General features: G+C 41.7%; 1 protein-coding gene across 8 annotated transcripts in view; it reads left to right on the top strand.

The window, feature by feature from the left end:
• HECW1 (HECT, C2 and WW domain containing E3 ubiquitin protein ligase 1) overlaps window positions 1–21,089 on the top strand; it is a 464,866-nt gene that overhangs the window by 361,065 nt on the left and 82,712 nt on the right. For all 8 annotated transcript variants that reach the window (XM_003268823.3, XM_012496683.2, XM_030796709.1 and 5 more), the window contains 4 exons: window positions 1,608–1,747; window positions 4,541–4,662; window positions 7,018–7,203; window positions 17,815–17,949. In XM_003268823.3, the coding sequence (XP_003268871.1) occupies window positions 1,608–1,747; window positions 4,541–4,662; window positions 7,018–7,203; window positions 17,815–17,949 (583 nt within the window). The remainder of the gene's footprint in view (window positions 1–1,607; window positions 1,748–4,540; window positions 4,663–7,017; window positions 7,204–17,814; window positions 17,950–21,089) is intronic.

Here is a 21,089-nt window from a genome sequence, read left to right as displayed (position 1 = left end):
GCACTGGTCTGCAGAAATCCTGCTGTAGTGGAGCCTCATCTGTGCAGCGAGCATCCCCGTGCTTTCCCACCTGGGATTGCACTTGGAGACTGGCTATTCCCTGCTACCTTGTCTCTCATTCTCCTCCTCCTCTTCACCCCCTCCCTCCACCCCTTCATTGCTTTCCTGGAGACAAAAAGTCTCCAGGAAAGTCTCCAGCCTAGGCTGTTGCAGGAGCCCCCAGCTGCTCTCCACAGCTCCAGGCTCCTCTCCTCTAATGCATCCTCCACTCCGACACTGGATGATCAATCTCCGTGTACATCTGGCCCTGCCTGGATTTTTTTTAGCAGCCACCCATCACCAACAGCAATGGTTCATTCTCAAGATTGATCCCTGAGCCAGCAGCATCAGGATCACTTGGGAACTCATCAGAAATGCACATTCTAAAAAAAAAGAAAAAGAAAAGAAAAAAGAAATGCACATTCTTGGGCCCTACACCAAACCTACTGAATCAGAGACTCGGGGGGTGGGGATGGGGCCGGCAGTCTGTGTTTTAAGTCCTGCTTGTGATTCTGCGTGGCTCAGGTTGGGGAACCTGTGGCCTAGAGAATAACACCCATCCTACTGCAGGGTGCCCTCTGGGGCTCCCTCCTCCCTCTCCACTGGTCTCCTGGCCCTGCCCGGTGCCCACACATCCTGAGGCCACTGCCAGGCATCTCAGAGCTCCCCAAGGGTGGCCTGCTTTTGTACATGTCGTTTCTCTTCTGAAATGCCCTTTCCCAACTAGCTCCCCAACAAATTCGTACTCCAGCTTCACAATTTACAAACCTTGGGAGTCTCCTCATCTGTGTCCCACACACCTCTTGCCTGTCTGTGACAGCCTTTCACCTGGCTGGAGTTATGGCTTCCGTCCCATTTCCCTTTTGTTACATCTCGACTGTGTGTGTTTAAAGGGCAATGTCATATTCTAATCCTCTCTTCCATCTGAAAGTCCAGCACAGAGCCTGCACACATTGGAAGGGTTAGGAAATATTTAGTATTTGGCAAGGTGGCCAGCTGGCTGGCCAAATGACTAAATCCCCAACTTGGGAAGAAAAACAAAATGAGCCTTTGAATAAGCAGAAAACATTTATTTATTTGCCAGCATGCTATTAGATGTAATATTTCCACGACCTCTGCCCAATTATATCAATTACCCAACAAATAAAACTAAGTGAGTAGAACTGCTAGCCCAGTTTGTACACTTATTGCAATAATGTTGAGGTAATTTGATGTCTTAGTTGTAGCATTTTAATTTACTTCCCACACTCTTATTTTAGACTTAGCCTGATTTTGTTTAATGCAGGGCACAGGCTGTTTTGCATGATTAGTTATTATTTGTGTTGATTTTTTAAAAGTCACCATACTTGAAACTCATCATAGCTTACAAAACAAAAAGAACTCGAATCATCTTAGAGATACTTGTCTTGCTAATTAATCATTCTGGCTATCTTGTGGGAATTTTAAGCATTTCTTTCCTGACATTCAAGACAATTCTTTACAGATTTCTCCAATTATCTGATTCAGAGTATTGGCCCCCAAGGAGCAAACCAAAGTTAACTCCTGTCTTTCCATTTTCTAATGCAAAGGTATCAAAACATTCAGCGAACCATTGCAACAGAGAGGTCCGAAGAAGATTCTGGCAGCCAAAGCTGCGAGCAAGCCCCAGCAGGAGGAGGCGGAGGTGGAGGGAGTGACTCAGAAGCCGAATCTTCCCAGTCCAGCTTAGGTATTGGAGGAGGGGTCCGCACAACCTGTGATGGCTTCCAGGGGCTGTGTGACAGAGGGCTACAAGCCTCTCACCTTGCCTCATGGGGAGCAATATGCCCCAGGGTGAAGAGAGTGGAAGGCCAGGGTGGAGGAGAGAGGCATGCCTGGTGCCCACAAGGGAAAGCAGACAGAATGAGCTTCCCACCAGGAAACTTAGGAGTGATCACAGTGAAGGAAACACCACCACCCTGGCATGGGGATCTGGAGACAGAAAAGCAGATGAATTCTGGGGATGGAGCTGAGTTTGCTACAGTGCTTGTGGAGCAAGGCAGCTTTGTCAGTGGCTCAATCATTTATTAAGTAAATGTTTTATTTATTTATTTATTTATAAGTTATTGTTAAGTAAATTTATTGTGTTTGTTGGTGTCCTAAGGATTTTTTCACTTATAAATAAAACATGCAATAAAAATTCACAGTCTATTGCAAAGGAGCCGTATGACAACACTAGGAATAATCACTTGTTTGTAGAATAAAATTCAATTCCCCCAAGAGAGGAACCTGGGAGTGAAGAGGTTTTCCAGCATGCCACAGGAGGGAATTTTTTCCCGCTACAGTAGGCATTCACCTGGGGCCTGATTTTCATTTCTTTGAATTTGCCCAAGTGAAACTCAGACAAGGATAATCAAAAGGCATGAGACTGGCTTCCACTTTTTTTTTTTTTAACCTGTAATGAGATAAGATTATCACAGTGACATCCTAATAATCCACTTTCTTTTTAAGTTAGGTAAATGATGGCAGATTTATTTGCCAAAAGAAGGCTTAGAGAACAGTCTAGGCAGGCAGCACTGGGATTCCAATCCTGCCAGGTCTCAGCCGTCTACGGCAATGCAGAATATTGGACATTTTCATGTGATTTTTCAAAATGCACATCCACAGTTCCACCACCAATTTTAATTTCCCCCTTTCTATTCATTTTACCAGATATGCTAACTAAACTGACTAGTTTAGGTTTTTCTGTTATTATTATTATTATTGAAGACAGAGTCTCTCTTTGTCACCCAGGCTGGAGTGCATGGTGTGATCATAGCTCACTGCAGCCTCAAACTCCTGGGCTCAAACAGTCCTCCCAACTCAGCCTTCTGAGTAGCTGGGACCTCAGGCATGCACCACCATGCCTGGCTAATTTTTTCATTTTTTGTAGAGACAGAGTCTTGCTATGTTTCCCAGGCTGGTCTCAAATTCCTGGCCTCAAGTGATCCTCCCACCTCAGCCTCCTGAAGTGCTAGGATTACAGGCATGAGACACCACACTTGGCCTGTTATTAATTTCTTTGTTCAAACTTCTGAGACAGACATGGTACAATAGCCAAGTAACTAGAAACATGAGGAAAAAGCAGCAGAAAGTTTATTTCTGAGTTTGATATTAAATCAGTTGGCATTTACTGTATAGAAAAAAATCCCACAATTAGTGGCTGAAACTCACAGCCATGCATCTACCCCACAGTTCTACAGGTTGGCAATTTGAGCTGAGCTCAGCTGGGTGGCTCCTCAGGATGCTGCTGGGCTCACCTGTCCATCTTGCGTCAGCTGCAGAGTCGGCCACAGGCTGACCTGAGACGGCTGCCACTAGGGTGGCTTGTTCCTGCTCCCATGGCCTTGTGGCCTCTCATCTTGCAACAGGCTTGCCCAAGCTCGTTCTCATGGCAGTGGCAGGGTTACCGAGAGTGGAGACACACAGGTCTCTTGAAACCCTGATGCAGAACTGACCCGTTGTCACTTCTGACATGTTCTATTGGTTGAAACAAGGCACAAGGCCAGCCCCAATTCACCAAGGGGAAGAGCAACGAAGTCCCAATACAACTGGGTGTGGATACAAGGAGGAGAGGAATTGTGGTCCTTTCTGCAAACAATCTATCGCAGCTATGGTTAGCAACTTGTAAAGGAAATAAGAAAAAAATAGCCAGGCATGGTGCTGCATGCCTGTAATCGCAGCTACTCAGCAGGCTGAGTATCTGGGAGGATGGCTTGAGCCCAGGAGTTAAAGGCTGCAGTGAGCTGTGATTCCACGGCTGCACTCCAGCCTGGATGACAGAGCAAGGCGCTGTCTCAAGAAAGACAAAGAGAGAGAGAGAGAGAGAGAAAAGAAAGAAAGAAGAAAGGAAAGGAAGAAAAGAAAGAAAGAGAAAGAAAGAAAGAAAGAAAGAAAGAAAGAAAGAAAGAAAGAGAAAGAGAAAGAAAGAAGGGAGGGAGGGAAGGAAGGAAGGAAGGGGGAAGGAGGGAGGGAGGGAGGGAAGTGAGGGAGAGAAGGAAGGAAGGGGGAAGAAGGGAGGGAGGGAAGGTAGGAAGGAGAAGAAAGAAAAAGAAAGAAGAAAGAAAGAAAGAAAGAAAGAAAGAAAGAAAGAAAGAAAGAAAGAAAGGAAGAAAGAAAGAAAAGAAAGAAAAGAAAGGGAAAGAGAGAGAAAGAAAGAGAGAAAGAAAGAAAGGGAAAGAGAGAGAAAGAGAAGGAAGGAAGGGAGGGAGGGAGGGAGGGAGGGAGGGAGGGAGGGAAAAGAAAAGAAAGAAAATCACTGTGATAAAATGGAAGAGATGTTGGAGGACTTGGGCCTTACTGAAGTTATGCAGAAACACTACTAGGAAATGATGATTCTTAACTGACATCTTAACTGACATACATAAAGTAATGACACTTGGCCTAAATCCAACAGTCTGCTGTGTGGGTGAAGGTTTGTGTGCCGCTGCCGTCAGGAGTGAAGTACAGAGGTTGAAATGCCTTTTTCCCAATGCATTCTGTTGCTTTGCTTCACTTTTTTCAGATCTAAGGAGAGAAGGGTCACTTTCTCCAGTGAACTCACAAAAAATCACCTTGCTGCTGCAGTCCCCAGCGGTCAAGTTCATCACCAACCCCGAGTTCTTCACTGTGCTGCACGCCAATTATGTGAGTGCCCTAAAATGCAGAGAGGGCGGCCTGGCTCGGCAAGACCCGAAACACAGCTTTGTAAAGTCATCTGATAGATCTAAAAGGGTAGAATTTTAACATAAGCAAGAAAAAAACAAAGAAAACAGCTCAGTCCACTATTTTGACTATCCGTGAGTCTCCCAAAAAGGAAAAAGGCTGGATTTGGAAATGCTGTTGCCTCTTTGGGTTTTTTTTAGGCTCAAATGTGTTAATGTCAGTGAAAGTGCTTTGGAAACAAACCTGTTTTTATTAAAATTTTAAAGGAGCAAGATTATGAATTGGCCAGATTTCCTTCAGCCTAATTATTTTATAAAATCATTTTCGCTGATACAATTTTAAAGCAGAGTTCTTCTACGTAAATAACTAGGTTTCTTTTTGATATGGTTTTTTCAAATATCGTGCTGAAGTTAAATTTCATATGATTTTACATATGTAGTTTTTTCATTGCTTTTTTGGTATTTTCAAGAACGCAATGGCATGATATCACTATATTCATTAATTTTTCCATTCAACAAACATTTTCTGCGGTTCAGGCTCAGATCTAGGTGCTGGAGTCACAAAGACAGATTAAGGTGACACCTAAACAGTAGGAGCTCCCATTTTGAGGAGCAAGGACGTGAAAAAGATCAGCCCAGTGTGACAGGACCAGGCCGAACTGAGGGAGGACAGAATGCTCTGGGGGCAGCAGGGAGCATTCTTGGGGAAGCGGCTGAATTGAGTCCTGAAGGTCGAAAGTGGACAGGAAGAAGTCCAGGCAGAGGGACATCTGTAGAAAGGATGCACCCATGAGGAGGCCTGGGGGATAAGTCCAGGGTGGTGAGTGTGGGTGGCTGGCAGGAGGGAGAGGGGAGGAGGGGCTGGAGATTGAGCAGCAGAACACCTGATAACTCATGCAAAGGAGCCTGGATCTACTGCAGCAGGCCACAGGAACCAACAGTAGCACTCAGGCTGCCTGACCAGGGGTTGATGATGCATTTTCTCTGGCAGAGTGTTGGGGAGAGACTGAGCTGAAGGGGTTAAGACACAGGCTGATTCATCCACTGAGTGAGAGATGATCTGGCTCTGACCTAAGGAAGGGGTGGGAACATGGCAAGGAATGGCTCCATTCAGGGACATTTCTCGTGGACTCAGCAGCACTTAGGTCCACCATGATCACGAGTGGGTGCAAGATGAGAACTCAAGAAAGACAGTGTAGTTTCTGCTTTGGGCGCCTGGGTGAGGCAGTGACCCCACTAAGCTGGAGCTGGAGTTTGACTGGGTGATGGAGGGCATGGCTGCAGAGGGGGGGATCAGTTTTTAGCAGGTTATTTCTGAGAAGCCTGTGGGATGCCCAGGGCTCGACTCCAAGCAGCTCCCCAGAGGTGTTGTGGGGACCACAGGGAGAACGCGCGTGGCACATGGCCATGCCCCAGCCCTGGGTGCAGGTGGCACTGGGCCAGTAGGTGCCACTGGCCCAACCCCCCGTCTACACACGGTCTGTCCTTTCACCACCCGCCCCCACCACACACACACACACCAGCCCTGTGTACCGTCACATTGTCATTTCTTTCTTCATCTCTTCCCATCCTCCAACCCCCCTACACATACACACACACACAAGTTTTTACATAGGGTTCAAAGAAATGACAGACCTCTCATGTCCAGCCTTCAATCCCCAGAGGCCCTAAATTAATGCTCCCCATTTTAGACAGGTAGGAGGACCACAGGCAGACCTCAATAGTCAGAGAAGGGACCATGGAGGAGAGGGAGGAGTGAGGCTCAGGCAGGCCTCACTGAGGGAGGGAGGCCAAGGAGAGCCAGGCATGGCTGAGACAGCGAGAAAACCGTGTGGAGTCACACAGAGAGGTGGGCCGTGTCCCAAGCTGCACGGCACTCAGGTGGAAAGGATGTCACAGATAGTCCATGTGGGCCAAGGGGGCGTGATTCAATGCACATTCACTTTTTTTTTTTTTTTGAGACAAGGCCTTGCTCTGTTGTCCAGGCTGGAGTGCAACGGCGCAATCATAGCTCACTGCAGCCTCTATTCTCGGACTCAGGTGACCCTCCCACCTCAGCCTCCCAAGTAGCTGGGGTCACAAGCACGTGCCATCATGCCCAGCTAATTTTTCAAATTTTTTGTAGAGACAGGGTCTCGCTATGTAGCCCAGGCTAGTCTCGAATTCCTGGGTGTTTACTCCTTGAGCAAGAGCTCATTTTCTGAGGCCTCTACCTCACACTCACAATAAACTGCTGTGTCACAATCACACTTAGCAGTGTTAGGGTGCTCACAGTGTGCTTGCTCTATGTTTTTCCTAATTCCCCACTCCTTACCCCATCCGCCCTGACCCGTCTCAGAGTGCCTACCGAGTCTTCACCAGTAGCACCTGCTTAAAGCACATGATTCTGAAAGTCCGACGGGATGCTCGCAATTTTGAACGCTACCAGCACAACCGGGACTTGGTGAATTTCATCAACATGTTCGCAGACACTCGGCTGGAACTGCCCCGGGGCTGGGAGATCAAAACGGATCAGCAGGGAAAGGTGAGTGTGACCCACGTGCGGGGCTTTCAACAAACAGGCTCCTTCCCCAAGGTGAAGACTAGCAAGGATGTGAGGAGGAGAGTGTGGGGAGGAGTTATGTCTGAGAGATGTGATATCGGCCGCCAGCAGTAAAGGGGGTGATAACCATCCACATCTGGGTTTCTCAACCTCAGCACTGCTGTGGGGAATACCTTGTGCCTTACGGGACATTAGCAGCACTCCTAGCCCTCATGCCACTAGATGCCAACTGTTGTGACATTGCTATGTGTTCCCTGTAATTAAGAACCACTGTCTACATTTTTGTTTAATTTAGGTTTGGAACGTGGAACTGAATTCTGTCCAATGACCTTTTGGTTGTTTGCCTCCTTAGACAGCTCTCAGGGGATAAACTCATTGGTTAAATGCAGTGACATTGTTAGATTATTTGTTATGATTTCCCTAATACACCTTAAGTTTTCTGTAAAACAGCCTAAGAAGCAGGGTGGGGTGTGCTAGGCCCGTGTGATTTTCCTGGCTTACATTTTGCTTCTGTGTAACCTTAACCCAAACCGGGCCTTCCTGGCCATGCTTTAGAAGACCAGCTGAGTCTGAAAGCAAGAAGGTTTTTTCCTATTCTTCATCAGCCATCTCGATATATTCAAAGGACAGGCCAAGTAATTTACTAGAACTGAACCTGCATAACCTTCTATGAACTTTACCAGAGAGAATCCCTCCCTCTTTATGGTCCAAGGAACCAGAAGCTTTGCCTGCCATCATGTCTGTGATGTATCTTTTCCTCTGTGAACGTGAGCCTGCAAAGCCACGTTCCCCAAAGGAAGCTGATGGGGCATCAATGTCCCCTCGAAGCCATGAGTCTCTCTCATATAAACCCCTTAGTATGCCTCAGAACCTGGACTCTCTGGAGTGTGTGGGGAAAGAATGGGGGACTCATTACAAGTCCATTCATAAAATGAATCTCTAGGACCAGCTCCTCTGTAACCAGGGATGAATTAGGGGAGGGGAAAGGACATGCCTTGTGTAGTAGAAAAGCCACTGTAGCCGGGATCTGCTCCCTGGGACCTTCTCATTGACTGGACATGGCCTCTGTTGGGAGAGTGACAATGATTTGTATGTGGGGACTTGGTGATATGTATTAGGGTGGGAAAATGAAGCCTGAGCCAGAACAAAAAGTAAAGCAGTGGCTTATCAGAGCTGGGTTTTGGGTAGCCACGTTTACATTTATTGCTTACCCAGGATGCCAAGACGACACCACCATGTTCATCATGCAAACAGCACACACCAATGTGAACAGCTTGCCGAGCCTTGGATTTCCATGACTGCAGCTTTTGCACCAAGATAAGGATGACAGGGAACACAGTGGAATGACAAGGAGGCTTCCTAATGCAATAAGCCCTGGTTCTCCATGGTACACATGCAGATGATGTGGCATCTCCTGGTCATCACACCAGCAGGGAAGCACAGAAATGCACTCTGAGAGTTTTGTTCCACTTGGGAATGCATATGAGGGAATTTCTGGCAAGAGCTCTTCCCCCTAATTCTCTTTAGCAAGAAGATATCATACATGAGAAAGAAAAAATCTGAATTTGAAATGAGAAGACTTTCAGTTATGACACAAACTAGCTGTGTGCCTACACACACATGCACACACACACACAAATGGTCTCAGCAATTTCTTATTAATTGAACACACACACATACACACACTCATAGTTACAGAATGTCTAAGAGGCATACCATGCAGTGAATTGCTGGGGAAAGTAGCCTTAGACTTGCAATGTATTACTACAGTCCATAGGGTGGTCAGAGAGGAACAAAGGAGGATAGTGGGAAAAATACATGGACCAGTCCATCTCAGTCTAAATACATGACCCTGTGCAAGTCACTCCACCTTTCTGAGCCTTAAAATAGCAACAGTAATGCCTACGTTGCCTTCATGATTTTACAACCAGATAAATAAGTTAATAAGTTAATGAAGGAATGATTGTTAATATCATGACAGATTAGTAGTATCTACCACTTTGTCTTAATGTCGCCCAAACCAAGATCAAGATTGTGAAGTGGGGGAAATAAAAGAATATCTCATTGCCAAAGCCCACTGATGAGGGGAATAGATTGAGAAAAACATGTTTGGACTGTGTCTTACAGGTTTCACCCCCTAACTTGGAAAGGATATGCTGCACAGGAGGCTGAGAGTTAGGAATACAACTCACTGAACAATGGCGCGGCCATAGCTCACTATGCAAAAGCCACCTTCGTAGTTGGCCAGAGCAGGTCCTTGCCCCTCACCCTGGACAATCTGCTTCTTGCTTTATCTATACATTCAAAGATGGCAATCTTTGCTTTTATTATCCACCATGGTAGGAAGTAGAAGGGATGGGCAGAGCTGTTTGGTGTCTTTGAATGCATGGTCATCTCTACAAACGGGACAGAGGTAAGGAGCTCAGAGCTCTGCTGCTTCAAGAGGACCGGGGCAAAGAACACGCTGGCATCTGACTCATCTGCCATCTTCAGAGTCTGAGAAAGAAGGACAGAGCCTTCTGTCCAATTTAACAGAGATTGCATGTGTGCCTCAAACCTCATTCCAAGTCTAAGCTTATGGAGGCAGTTACCATCAGAGAGATAGGGTGATGGGCCCCATGGGTCCTGTCTTGTGGCAGACGTGAGACCAAGGCAGCCTCAGCTAAGGAATGAATAAATAAAATGAGAAGGGGCCTAGGAAGAGACACTACTGCAAGAAGCGAACAGAATCTTGGTCTGACAAAAAGCATGTCTTTTTTTCAAAAAGTATATTTTTTCTCAGAAAGTATAATTTTCTTTGGAAAATAGAACTATTTAAAAGACATCTATTCATCATCCATGAAATAGTACAGGAACACATGACTTCTGTTATTAACTAAGAGGAAAAAGCCACAAACAGAAAACAAGCTGAGAGGAAACAGACATAAGTAGTCCGAAAATAGCAGTTTTAAGATTGCAGAGAAAAGCAAAAGGTAATAATAGCATAGGGATAAAACAGAGCAGCACTGATGCTATGTGAAATCTCATCACCAATATGGCGTATGAACATGGAAACAGCCCCTAAAGCAGAAGGAAGGGACCAGATTTCAATCAGTGGAGGAGACAGTAAAAAAAAAAAAAAAAAAAAAAAATGCAAAAACTGAAAAAAGAAAAAACTTATCTTCTCTATGCCTATCCTAACCATCCAAGTTAATACCACAACCTTCCCTGACTCCTAGGCCATGTGCTTTCCCATGTCACTTACACATTTATGAGGTTTATTGCTTATTGTCTGTTTCTTGTGGCAGGATTTTAGGCTTTTTGAGAACAGAAATCTTTGTTTTGCTCATAAATAAAACATCAAGGGCCAAGAATAATGCCTAGTATATAGTTGGCATTCAATAAATCTCTGTTGCACCAATGACTTATAGAGTTACCTGAGGGAAGAAACCAGAATACTAGGTACAGCAGGAATAACTAAATGTTAATACTAATTATATTAAATAAAAATTAAATATTAAAATTAAAACGTTGATGATTTAAAATAAATTATTTAGGTGAGCAGATTAATTGGGCTCGCTGAATTACAGTAAAGGTAATTAAAATACATATATATCTCCACATGTTCTGGAATGTCTTTAAATAGAAATTCTTTAAAAATCATATCAATATGCAGCCATGATAATATAAAAATTACCTACGAAAGAATAAAAATCAGACAAGCTTCAGATTTCCCATCCTAAAAATGAAACTAGAGAAATCCACAGAGCAATGACTCCAAGATATTGATGAGAAAAGATTGTAGCCCGGTAGTCCTAAATACAGACAATGATTGTCATTCATGGATGAAGACAGAAAAACAACCTCATGTGCAAAATCAGAGCTTACCCTACTCTTTTACCCATCCTGATTGTTACAGTTTGATAGTTTGGATATGATTTGTTTGACACCTTCAAATCTCACACTGGAATTTAATCCCTACTGTGGCAGTGTTGGAGGTGGGGCCTAGTGGAAGGTGTTTGGGTCACAGGGACAGATCCCTCAGGAAGGACTGGTGCCATCCTTGCAGCAGTGAGTGAGTTCTCACCTTATTAGTTCCCTCTAGAGCTGGTTGTTAAAAACAGCCTGGCACCCACCCCCTACACCCACTCTCTCTGGCTTCCTGTCTTACCATGAAATCTCTGCACATGCTCCCCTTCAGCCTCCACCGTGAGTGGAAGGAAGCAGCCTGGGGTTTTCCCCAGACACCCAGTCTTCCAATCAGCAGGATCATGAGCCAAATAAACCTTTTTTCTTTAGAAATTTCCTAGTCTCAGGTATTCCTGTATAGCAACACAAACACACTAAGACACTGATGAAACTCCAGAAGCCATTCTCCAGATGGATCACTAACGAATCAAAGCACGACATTAATAGTGAGAAAATGATAGTATAAAAAGGACTAGTGGTGAGTATTTAAATCAATCAAATACATAAGTATAAATAAAAGTAATTGTTAAAATGCTTTAAAACATATTGGAAAAGTCTAAATAAAATATGGGAAAAGTTGTGTAATAGAAATGGAATAGTTGTATAATAACAGTCTGGATCAATATCACCAGACTGGAATTAAAAAAAAAAAAAGTAAGGAAGTGAGAAGAGGGAAGATGAGCAAGGGAAGGAAAGTTAAGCTGAGTTACTAGTTGGGCTCAAGGGGAGTAAAACTGGATCATTTAAAAAACAAAGGCTAAATATGGTAATCTGACAAGCTTAAAAGGCAACTGTTTGTACCATTTAAAATAGAATTTTTCTCTTCCAAATTCCTTCAAAAGATAAAATCAAACAAAACAGAGTTTGTATGACAAAGCACACAAAAAATTGCAAAGAAGATGGAAATAATAAAAGTAAGATAACGAGTAAGTAAGTAAAGTAAAAAAGTAAGTGAAGCCAAGCATAACAGTTATGGCAATAGGTGGAAACATGATAAACTTAGGTACCGAAAGGAAAACACTCTCGGCTTTGGTAACAAACAGATCCAGTTTACAAAAAGACATACCTAAGAGGTGATTTAGAAAGTTTAGAAATAAAAGAATAAATATTAATATAGTGTGAAGACAATAACAGAAAAACCAGTGGTGATGTATTAATATAATACAAAGGGGAGTTTCAATCATAATCCTTAAATGGGCCAGGCACGGTGGCTCACACCTGTAATCCCAGCTCTTTGGGAGGCCGAGGCAGGCAGATCACGAGGTCAGTAGATCGAGACCATCCTGGCTAACATGGTGAAACTCTGTCTCTACTAAAAATACAAAAAATTAGCCAGGCATGGTGGTGGGCGCCTGTAGTCCCAGCTACTCGGGAGGCTGAGGCAGGAGCATGGCATGAACCCGGGAGGCAGAGCTTGCAGTGAGCCGAGATCGCACCACTGCACTCCAGCCCGAGCAACAGGGTGAGACTCCGTCTCAAAATAAAAAATAACTAAATAAATAAAAATCCTTAAATGGGGGTCAAAGAAATATTTTATATTAATCAATGGCAAAATTAAGATAAAGATATAATAATCATGTACCTTATGAGCCAAATAATAACATATTATATTAAATAAAGAAAAATCAAGGAGAAATGAAAGGAGATGAAAGATACAGTTGTAGTAGGAAAATGTGTTTTATATCCATCAGTTTGACAGATTAAATAGACAAAATAATTTGAGATTTAAATAATATAACTTTATGTGAATGAAACATTAATTCTTTTATTAGAAACAGAGTTTACATGAATGGATAAACAAAATGTGGTATATACCTGCAATGAAATGTTTGTCCTTACAAAGAAATGAAATTCTGACACACGCTACACATGAATGAACCTTGAAGACATTGTGCTAAGTGAAATAAGCAAGACACAGAAGGACAAGAATTATGATTCCACTCATATGAGGAACCTAGAATAGATTCATAGAGATAGAAAGTAGATCAGAGGTTATCAGGGGCTTCAAGGAGTAGAAAATGAGGAGTTATTGTTTTGTGGATACAGTGTTTCAATTTGGGAAGGTGAAAAAGTGCTGGGGAAAGAGAGTGGCGATGGTTGCACAACCGTGAGAATTTATTATTCTTAATGCCACTGAATTGTACACTTAAACATGGTTATTGTTTTACGTATATTTTGCCACAACAACAAAAAAGAAAAAGGGCCCCAAAAATAAAGATGACAACTTTTCATGATTATTTTTTTAACTGGTGATAGTCTACACTGCAAAGAAAACAAAAAAGCAGAATATAGCCAGGTCACATCCTATGGCCATATAGCAATAAAACTGAATTGTAAGTAAATTTAAGCACAATCATAAAAACAAAATCTTTGCCACCTGGAAAGTAAAAGCAATGTTCTAGATGACTCTTGGGTTTAAAATAAAATAAAGACTTAGAAACCATTGAGAAATTGTTGAAAATACATGTGAACAATACTTAATAAAATATAGAAAGGATATACTCAAAGACTTAGTAGCATTAGGGAATTTCAGTTGATTAAGAAGTGTTTTTTAAAAATTACTTGATAAAAATTAAATATTTGTTTATTTATTTATTTAGTGAGACTGGGTCTCGCTCTGTCTCCTAGGCTGAAGTGCAGTGGCATGATCACAGCTCACTGCAGCCTCGACTTCCTGTGCTCCAGCAATCTTCCCACCTCAGTCTCCCAAGTAGCTGGGACCACAGATGCAAAACTACTACGCATAGCTTTTTTGGTATATTTTTGTATTTTTTTGGTAGAGACAGGTTTTCGCCATGTTGCCCAGGCTATTCTCAAACTCCCAAGCTCAAGAGATCCACCTGCTTTGGCCTCCCAAAGTGCTGGGATTACAGGTGTGATGAATACACGTTTATATTTTAAAAACAAATACTCTTGGTAAACTAAGAATGTAAATATGTTTTCGTGACCTAATAAAGCCTCCTTTAAAACAGTGGACATCTTATTGTACAATCGGGCCTAGCAGTTTTCCCTTAAAAATCAAGAATAAGAAAAGATTTCAACCACCACTTCTTATTTAACGTTGTTCTAGAAGTACTCACCAATATTACAAAAAAGGAGATAAAAATAAAAGAGCCCTCCTAAAGAAGGAGACAAAAGTAACATGATTTGCAATTAAAAATCAAAGAGGATATACTTAAAAGAGTCATTTATTTGATGGAAGCATTTAATATGATAAGCAGACAAAAAGTAAATACACAAATAACAACTTTCCTGAGTACCAGCAATGAAGGGTTATAAAATATTATAGGAAAAGATACACTCAGAATAGCAACAGACAATATTAAATACCTATAAATCATCTTAACCAGAAATATGTGTCCTTCAGTAAAACAACTACAAAACTGTACTAAGAAAAAAATTCTTTAATAGACATGTTCAGAAATGGGAAATGGTTACACCAACTATCATAAGGAAAGAATTCTCTCCAAAATCATTTGCAGTCTCCAAGTGATTCTAAACAAAATCCCAATAGAACTATTTTTGGAACTTAATAAAATTAATATTAGTTCCTCCAGAAAAATGAAAACAGACAAGAATATGTAAGAAAATATTGGAAAAGAAAGAGGAAACTTGCCCTACAGACGTTAATAATTGGAATAGTGCAGTACCAGTGAAAAGCCTCAGGCCAGTGGAACAAATAAAATATCCTGAAACAGACAGTAGTATTTATAACAAATTTATTTATAATAAAACAATAGGAAATGAATGATTTGGAAAAATGAGCTCTCTGAGAAAAATATCAAACTACAACTTAATATTATACCAAAATAAGTTTCAGAAAGGTAAAGATTTAGTGTTAATGATTAACTCACCGAAACTAAAGCTAGAAAAATATAGTTAAACACTTAATTGACCCCGGAAAGGAATGATTGAGAGATTTGAATACATAGGAATATTAAAAATTCAGTGTATTCGAAAATAAAGCAAACAAAAATCAAAAGCAAATTTGAAGGCAGATGTATAACTTAGCACTTGGATAATAAATAAAAAAACTTTAACATCCCAACAACAATAACAAAAAAGGGAACAGACATCGCAGGCAATACACTAAGGAAGGAATTGACTAATTAGCCTATAAGAAAATGTTTTTCTTTTGTAAATTCCCTGGGAAATTGTAATTCATCATTATTTACCATTCAACATTTCTAAGAGTTCTTTCAAAATTAGTATTTGTGAGAGCATTATAAAGAGGAAGATTCATGAACTAATGGTAACATGATAAATCTGGACAACTGTTGTGAAGATAGTTTATTAGTATGGATCAATAATCATAAATATTTTTCTAACTTTAACCAAGTAATTAATTCAACTTTTAGAAATGCATACTAAACAATTGCCACAGATACACAAATATAAGGAACCTATTTAATTTAATTTATAAACATCTCAGCATGTATTTGAATCATGAAGTCTATTTTTAATATTTATTAGTTTAGCTTACACTTGTGTGTTTAAAATGCATGTTGATGAATTTTGTTTTTTCCCATTCGTACTTAAGTCTCATTCCATTTCCCTGTATTTTTGACGTCACTAGTGTCATTTTTTGAGTCCTCTACCAATTTTTCAAGGGTATATCATCTTCAGTTCCAATTGAACGTATAGCCCTTTTTGAATCTGTGTGGGATGCTATCTTGGGGAATTTTACTGCAAGTCACAAATATTGATTCGCATGATATTAGTAGTGTTGTTATTTACCTTCTTCCTGGGGGGTGTATTTTTATCTCAATTATGAAACCACTTCCTGTATGAGTTTTCATAAAGCTCTTTAAACTGCTTGTTTACAGTGACATCCAATACTTGAAATTATAAGCTCATACCTTCCAAGAATAATTTCTCAATCTGTATAAAATTTCTTTAACTACTGTTGTCAGGTAAACCTAAAAATATCTAAAATTACCATTGATTGAGGTCATTTAAAGCTGATATGACTTCACCAAATGTTACTGTTCGTTGAAAAGAGAGTAATTAAAAAGTTGTCTTATGGTACAAAGCGTTTTGTTAAAAAAAAAAGTAATAACTTTCTCTTTTATGAGAGATAATTTTAAATTTAAAGAGCAATGTTGCCATATATTGGAATATATACGGTACTCAGACATGGCACAAGGATTTATATTCGAGAGTATTCGGCCAGGCTCAGGCTTGGTGGCTCACGCCTGTAACCCCAGCACTTTGGGAGGGCGAGGCAGGCAGATCACCTGAGGTCAGGAGCTCGAGACCAGCCTGACCAACATGGAGAAACCCCTCTCTACTAAAAATACAAAATTAGCTGGGCGTGGGGGTGTGCGCCTGTAATCCCAGCTACTCAGGAGGCTGAGGCAGGAGAATCACTTGAACCCAGGAGGCAGAGGTTGCAGTGAGCTGAGATCGCGCCACTGCACTCCAGCCTGGGTGACAGGCAACAAGAGTGAAACTCCGTCTCAAAAAAAAAAGTGTTCATTGAAGCATTTTAAAATAGTAAAAAAGTCAAATGTCTAACAATTAAGGGTACTAAAATTAATTGTTATACTTCCATCAAACAATATCATGTAGTCATTAAAATTCTCTGTTAAAAGAGTATTTAATAATTTAGGGAAATACTTATAAAATAATAAGTGAAAAAACTCATAAATTTATAGATCTTGATGTGAAGAAAATATGTATATATTTGTATGTATAGAAAAGAAAATACTAAGGAGGAAAAAATGAAAATTTTTTTTGATTTGGGGTAATTTTTATTATCTTCTTTCTACTTTTTTATCTTTTTAAAGTTTTTTCTCAGTGAAAATATACACATTCTATAATAAAAAAGAGCACTTATCTTAAATGTAAATAAAATACTCTACAGATTATTAATTACTAGTATTATCTTAACCCAGTAAAGGCTCTATTGCTCTTACTTTCCGTGTTGAATAAAGTATTATAGTCACTACTTAGAAACCCCATGTTTTATCTATGACTGATACCGCTTCATTCAGCTACTGAGCAAAAAGACACAGTGTCCTGTTCCCCATTTAGATCAGTGGTCTCCAACCTTTCTGACACCAGGCACCAGTTTTGTGGAAGACAAGTTTTCCACGGATGGGAGGGTAGGGGATAGTTTTAGGAAGACTCAAGCACATTACATTTATTATGCACTTTATTTGTATTATTATTACATTTTATTATATAATGAAATGATCCTATAGCTCACCGTGATGTACAGTCAGTGGGAGCCCTGAGCTGGTTTTCTGTGATTAGATGCTGCCATCTGGGGGTAATGAGAGACTGTGACGGATCCTCAGGCATTAGATTCTCATAAGGAGTGTGCAACCTAGATTCCCACACATGCGCAGTTCACAATGGGGGTTTGCGCTCCTATGAGAATCTAATGGCACCGCTGATCTGACAGGAGGTGGAGCTCAGGTGGTAATGCTCACTCGCCTGTGGCTCACCTCCTGCTGTGCAGCCAAGTTTTTAACCTGAACTAGATAGATGAGTTTTGAGTAGATTAGAAAAGGAAGTAGGGGTAGGGGAGGCTGGGCAGAAATAAACCTGAGGCCCAGGCCCTGTAGCACTCCTGTGTATTACTGACTCCATTTTGGCCTATTCTCACACGCGGTGCTTTTTTCACTGGTCTGTTTGCAGTCTTTTTTCGTGGACCACAACAGTCGAGCTACCACTTTCATTGACCCCCGAATCCCTCTTCAGAACGGTCGTCTTCCCAATCATCTAACTCACCGACAGCACCTCCAGAGGCTCCGAAGTTACAGCGCTGGAGAGGTAACCCTCCCTACACCCCACCCTACTGTTCACGGGTCACAGTCTCTGCCTCTTCCATGGGAGCAGAACAGTTCTTTAGTGGCTAGGATCTAGGGTTGCCTGCGCTGGAAGAGATTAAGCAATATGCACCCTGCTTTGTAGAAGAATGATGACCGGGACACCCACTTAACACCCCAGACCTGTCTTCAGTTACCTTTTCTGCCTTACCTTTTGTCCCACACAATCACCACTACTAAAAACCTGTCTAGTTGAAATGAAACTGAAAATGCACTGTCAGGAGATCCCTACACTTAAGGCTGGAGCTGTGCCTCCTGAGGCCTGTCATGTGTGAATACATGGAACTGCTATGTTATGTCTGACTAACTTTAAACTTCTACCTCTCCATAACATCCTAGAAAATACTTCAATATAATGTATCCATGGACTAGAAACTAGGGGGAATTAACCAGGCCACAGGAAGTGGTGTTCTATTCCCACTCTATTCCCACTCTACCATGTGCTCTTTCCTTGGCAGCCCTTTGTGGCTACCATGAAAGGCTAAGGATCACTTCATTGCTTTTCTGAATTAGTATCTATATCCCATACTCTTCCTGCCCTTCTTTCTCTAGCCAAAACTCAAAACATAGCTCTTTTTTTGCTCCTGATCAGTTCCTGACAATATCATGAGCAAATTTCTTTTTATGTCCTAACTGACATTTCCCAAGTATCTGTGCCTTCTTTTTGTGGAAAAAAACCAGGACCTCAAGAGATGTGGCCTCTGAGAACTACTTCCCATAAAACAGCTTATAGAATTGGATTATAATAAGTTTAAAAAATGAAATATGGAGTAGGAAGGAAAGGAATATATGTGTATGTAGGTGAGTGAGTTTGTGTGTGTGTACATATGTATGTGTGTGTACATATATATGAATCTCTCTATATATATGTATATATATGTACACACACACATATATATAGAGATTCATATATGCCACAGTGAGTCATTCTAGGGAGAGCCAGGGAGTTTCTCTCCAGAGAAAATGGGAAGATAACAATTCACCCTGCAGCCACCTCCTCTAGAGAGCAAACATAAGTCTCAAGGGAAGAACCTATTGTTGATGTATCGGCACCAGTTATTTACCACTTTTTCAGAAGGAGTCCTATGTATACTCTGAGAAACATAACTATTTCCAACCAGTGGCACTCATGGCTTAATGCCAGTGTGATAAAATGAATTTTTTTCATGGAGTCGTCTTAAGTATCATTGTTTCAGGAGACTGCCGAAAGCATGCTAAGTCTTTCTTCCTTCATATACATAAGGTGTATGTGACCAGGCAGAGAGGGAGTACTACACATCCCTGAGCATTACATGGGTGTCAGGATTTGCTAGATGCAGGCGTGTTCACAGACTACAGAAAGCAATGCCCCAGCTTCCCAGTTCAACATGCATAGTCTCCCTCCCTGGTGGCATTCCTGTAACACTTCACAAAGTACGAGGTGGGTTGTCTTGAGATTATAGGGAATAAATTCAAAATTCTTCATGAACTTGAATATGCCTTTTAAATTTACTTAAAAAGTTCAAGCTCTTTAATCTCATTAAGACAATTTCAGACACATAGGGTAACTACATGTGATAAAGTAGCTGAGTACTGCAGACAGATTCACTGTCAATAAAACAAAAACTTCAGTTGCGCAAGATGAATTCCCTAAAATACAGATCTCTTACAATTACAAGAAATTAATCTGAAATGTAAATATTTAAAACCTTTCTAACTGAAAGAACAAGACTGAAACCATGGACACCACTTGCATTACCTGTTTTAAAACATGTGTTTGATGTGATCGAATAGCCCAAATGAGTTAATTTAATATCGTTTAAATCATTAATATCATTTGCCATAACATGTATGACAATGTGTCATCTGTATCAGTTAAGAACTAGCTGGGGCTGGGCGCAGTGGCTCACGCCTGTAATCCCAGCACTTTGGGAGGCCGAGGCGGGCAGATCACGAGGTCAGGAGATTGAGACCATCCTGGCTAACACAGTGAAACCCTGTCTCTACTAAAATAATACAAAAAAATTAGCCAGGCATGGTGGCGGGCGCCTGTAGTCCCAGCTACTCCAGAGGCTGAGGCAGGAGAATGGCATGAACCCAGGAGGCAGAGCTTGCAGTGAGCTGAGATGGCGCCACTGCACTCCAGCCTGAGCGACAGAGCGAGACTCCATCTCAAAAAAAAAAAAAGAACTAGCTGGAAGACTCTAACACATACGATGAAAGGGCGTTGCTGTGAACCAGCCATCTGTCTGTTTCCTAATGCATCCACCCTGCCTGTTCATCACATTTCCAAACCTCACCCATCCCTGTGCCCATCCTCTCTCTTCTGGTAGCTTTTGGCTGACACAAGGGGACACCAAGAAAAGCAACGGAGAGAGAAGCCAAGAGGCAGGGGGTATCTGATCCAGAGGCAGTGCACCAGAGAAAACAAAGACTCGGCCTCTAAGAAAATAAATATGTGGTTCCTCCCACTGCAAGAGCCCTCAGCCTAGGGATAAGGAGACAGAGGGACTCTGGTATCAAAATAGAGGGGAGTGGGTGGTAGGAAATGTTGACTGCTTTTGCTGTGATGTGATTTTGCTCAGCAAAAATTGATTCCATGCATGGCTTGCTATGAGCACTGTGGAATGCAAAGTATGAGACAATCCCTGCCTTAGAGAAGTTTGTATTCCACTTTTGAAGCCAGGCCAAAAATACATACAGAGTTAAGTAACGAGAGAAATCAGAATATGGTTGAGTGGCAAGAGAGATGTTAGGATAAGTGCCACAAAAGTTCAAAAGAAGCCAAGGAAAAGTATCTTTTAAAATAAGGTGCCTGGCCAGGCACAGTGACTCACGCCTGTAATGCAAACACTTTGGGAAGCTGAGATGGGAGGGTCGCTTGAGCCTAGGAGTTTGCGACCAGCCTGGGCAGCATGGCGGGACCCTTTCTCTACAAAAAAATTAGAAATTAGTCAGGTGTGGTGGCGTGCACGTGTGCTCCCAGCTTCTCGGGAGGCTGCAGTGGGAGGATGGCTTGAGCCTGGGAGGTAGAGGCTGAAGCAAAATGTGTTCACACCACTGCACTCCAGCCTAGGCAACAGTGCAAGACTCTGTCTCAACAAA

This window comes from Nomascus leucogenys, chromosome 17, assembly GCF_006542625.1.
Source record: "Nomascus leucogenys isolate Asia chromosome 17, Asia_NLE_v1, whole genome shotgun sequence".
Taxonomy (NCBI): Eukaryota; Metazoa; Chordata; class Mammalia; order Primates; family Hylobatidae; genus Nomascus; species Nomascus leucogenys.
Note: the sequence above shows the minus strand (reverse complement) of the source record. Positions and strands in the feature narration are given on the sequence as shown.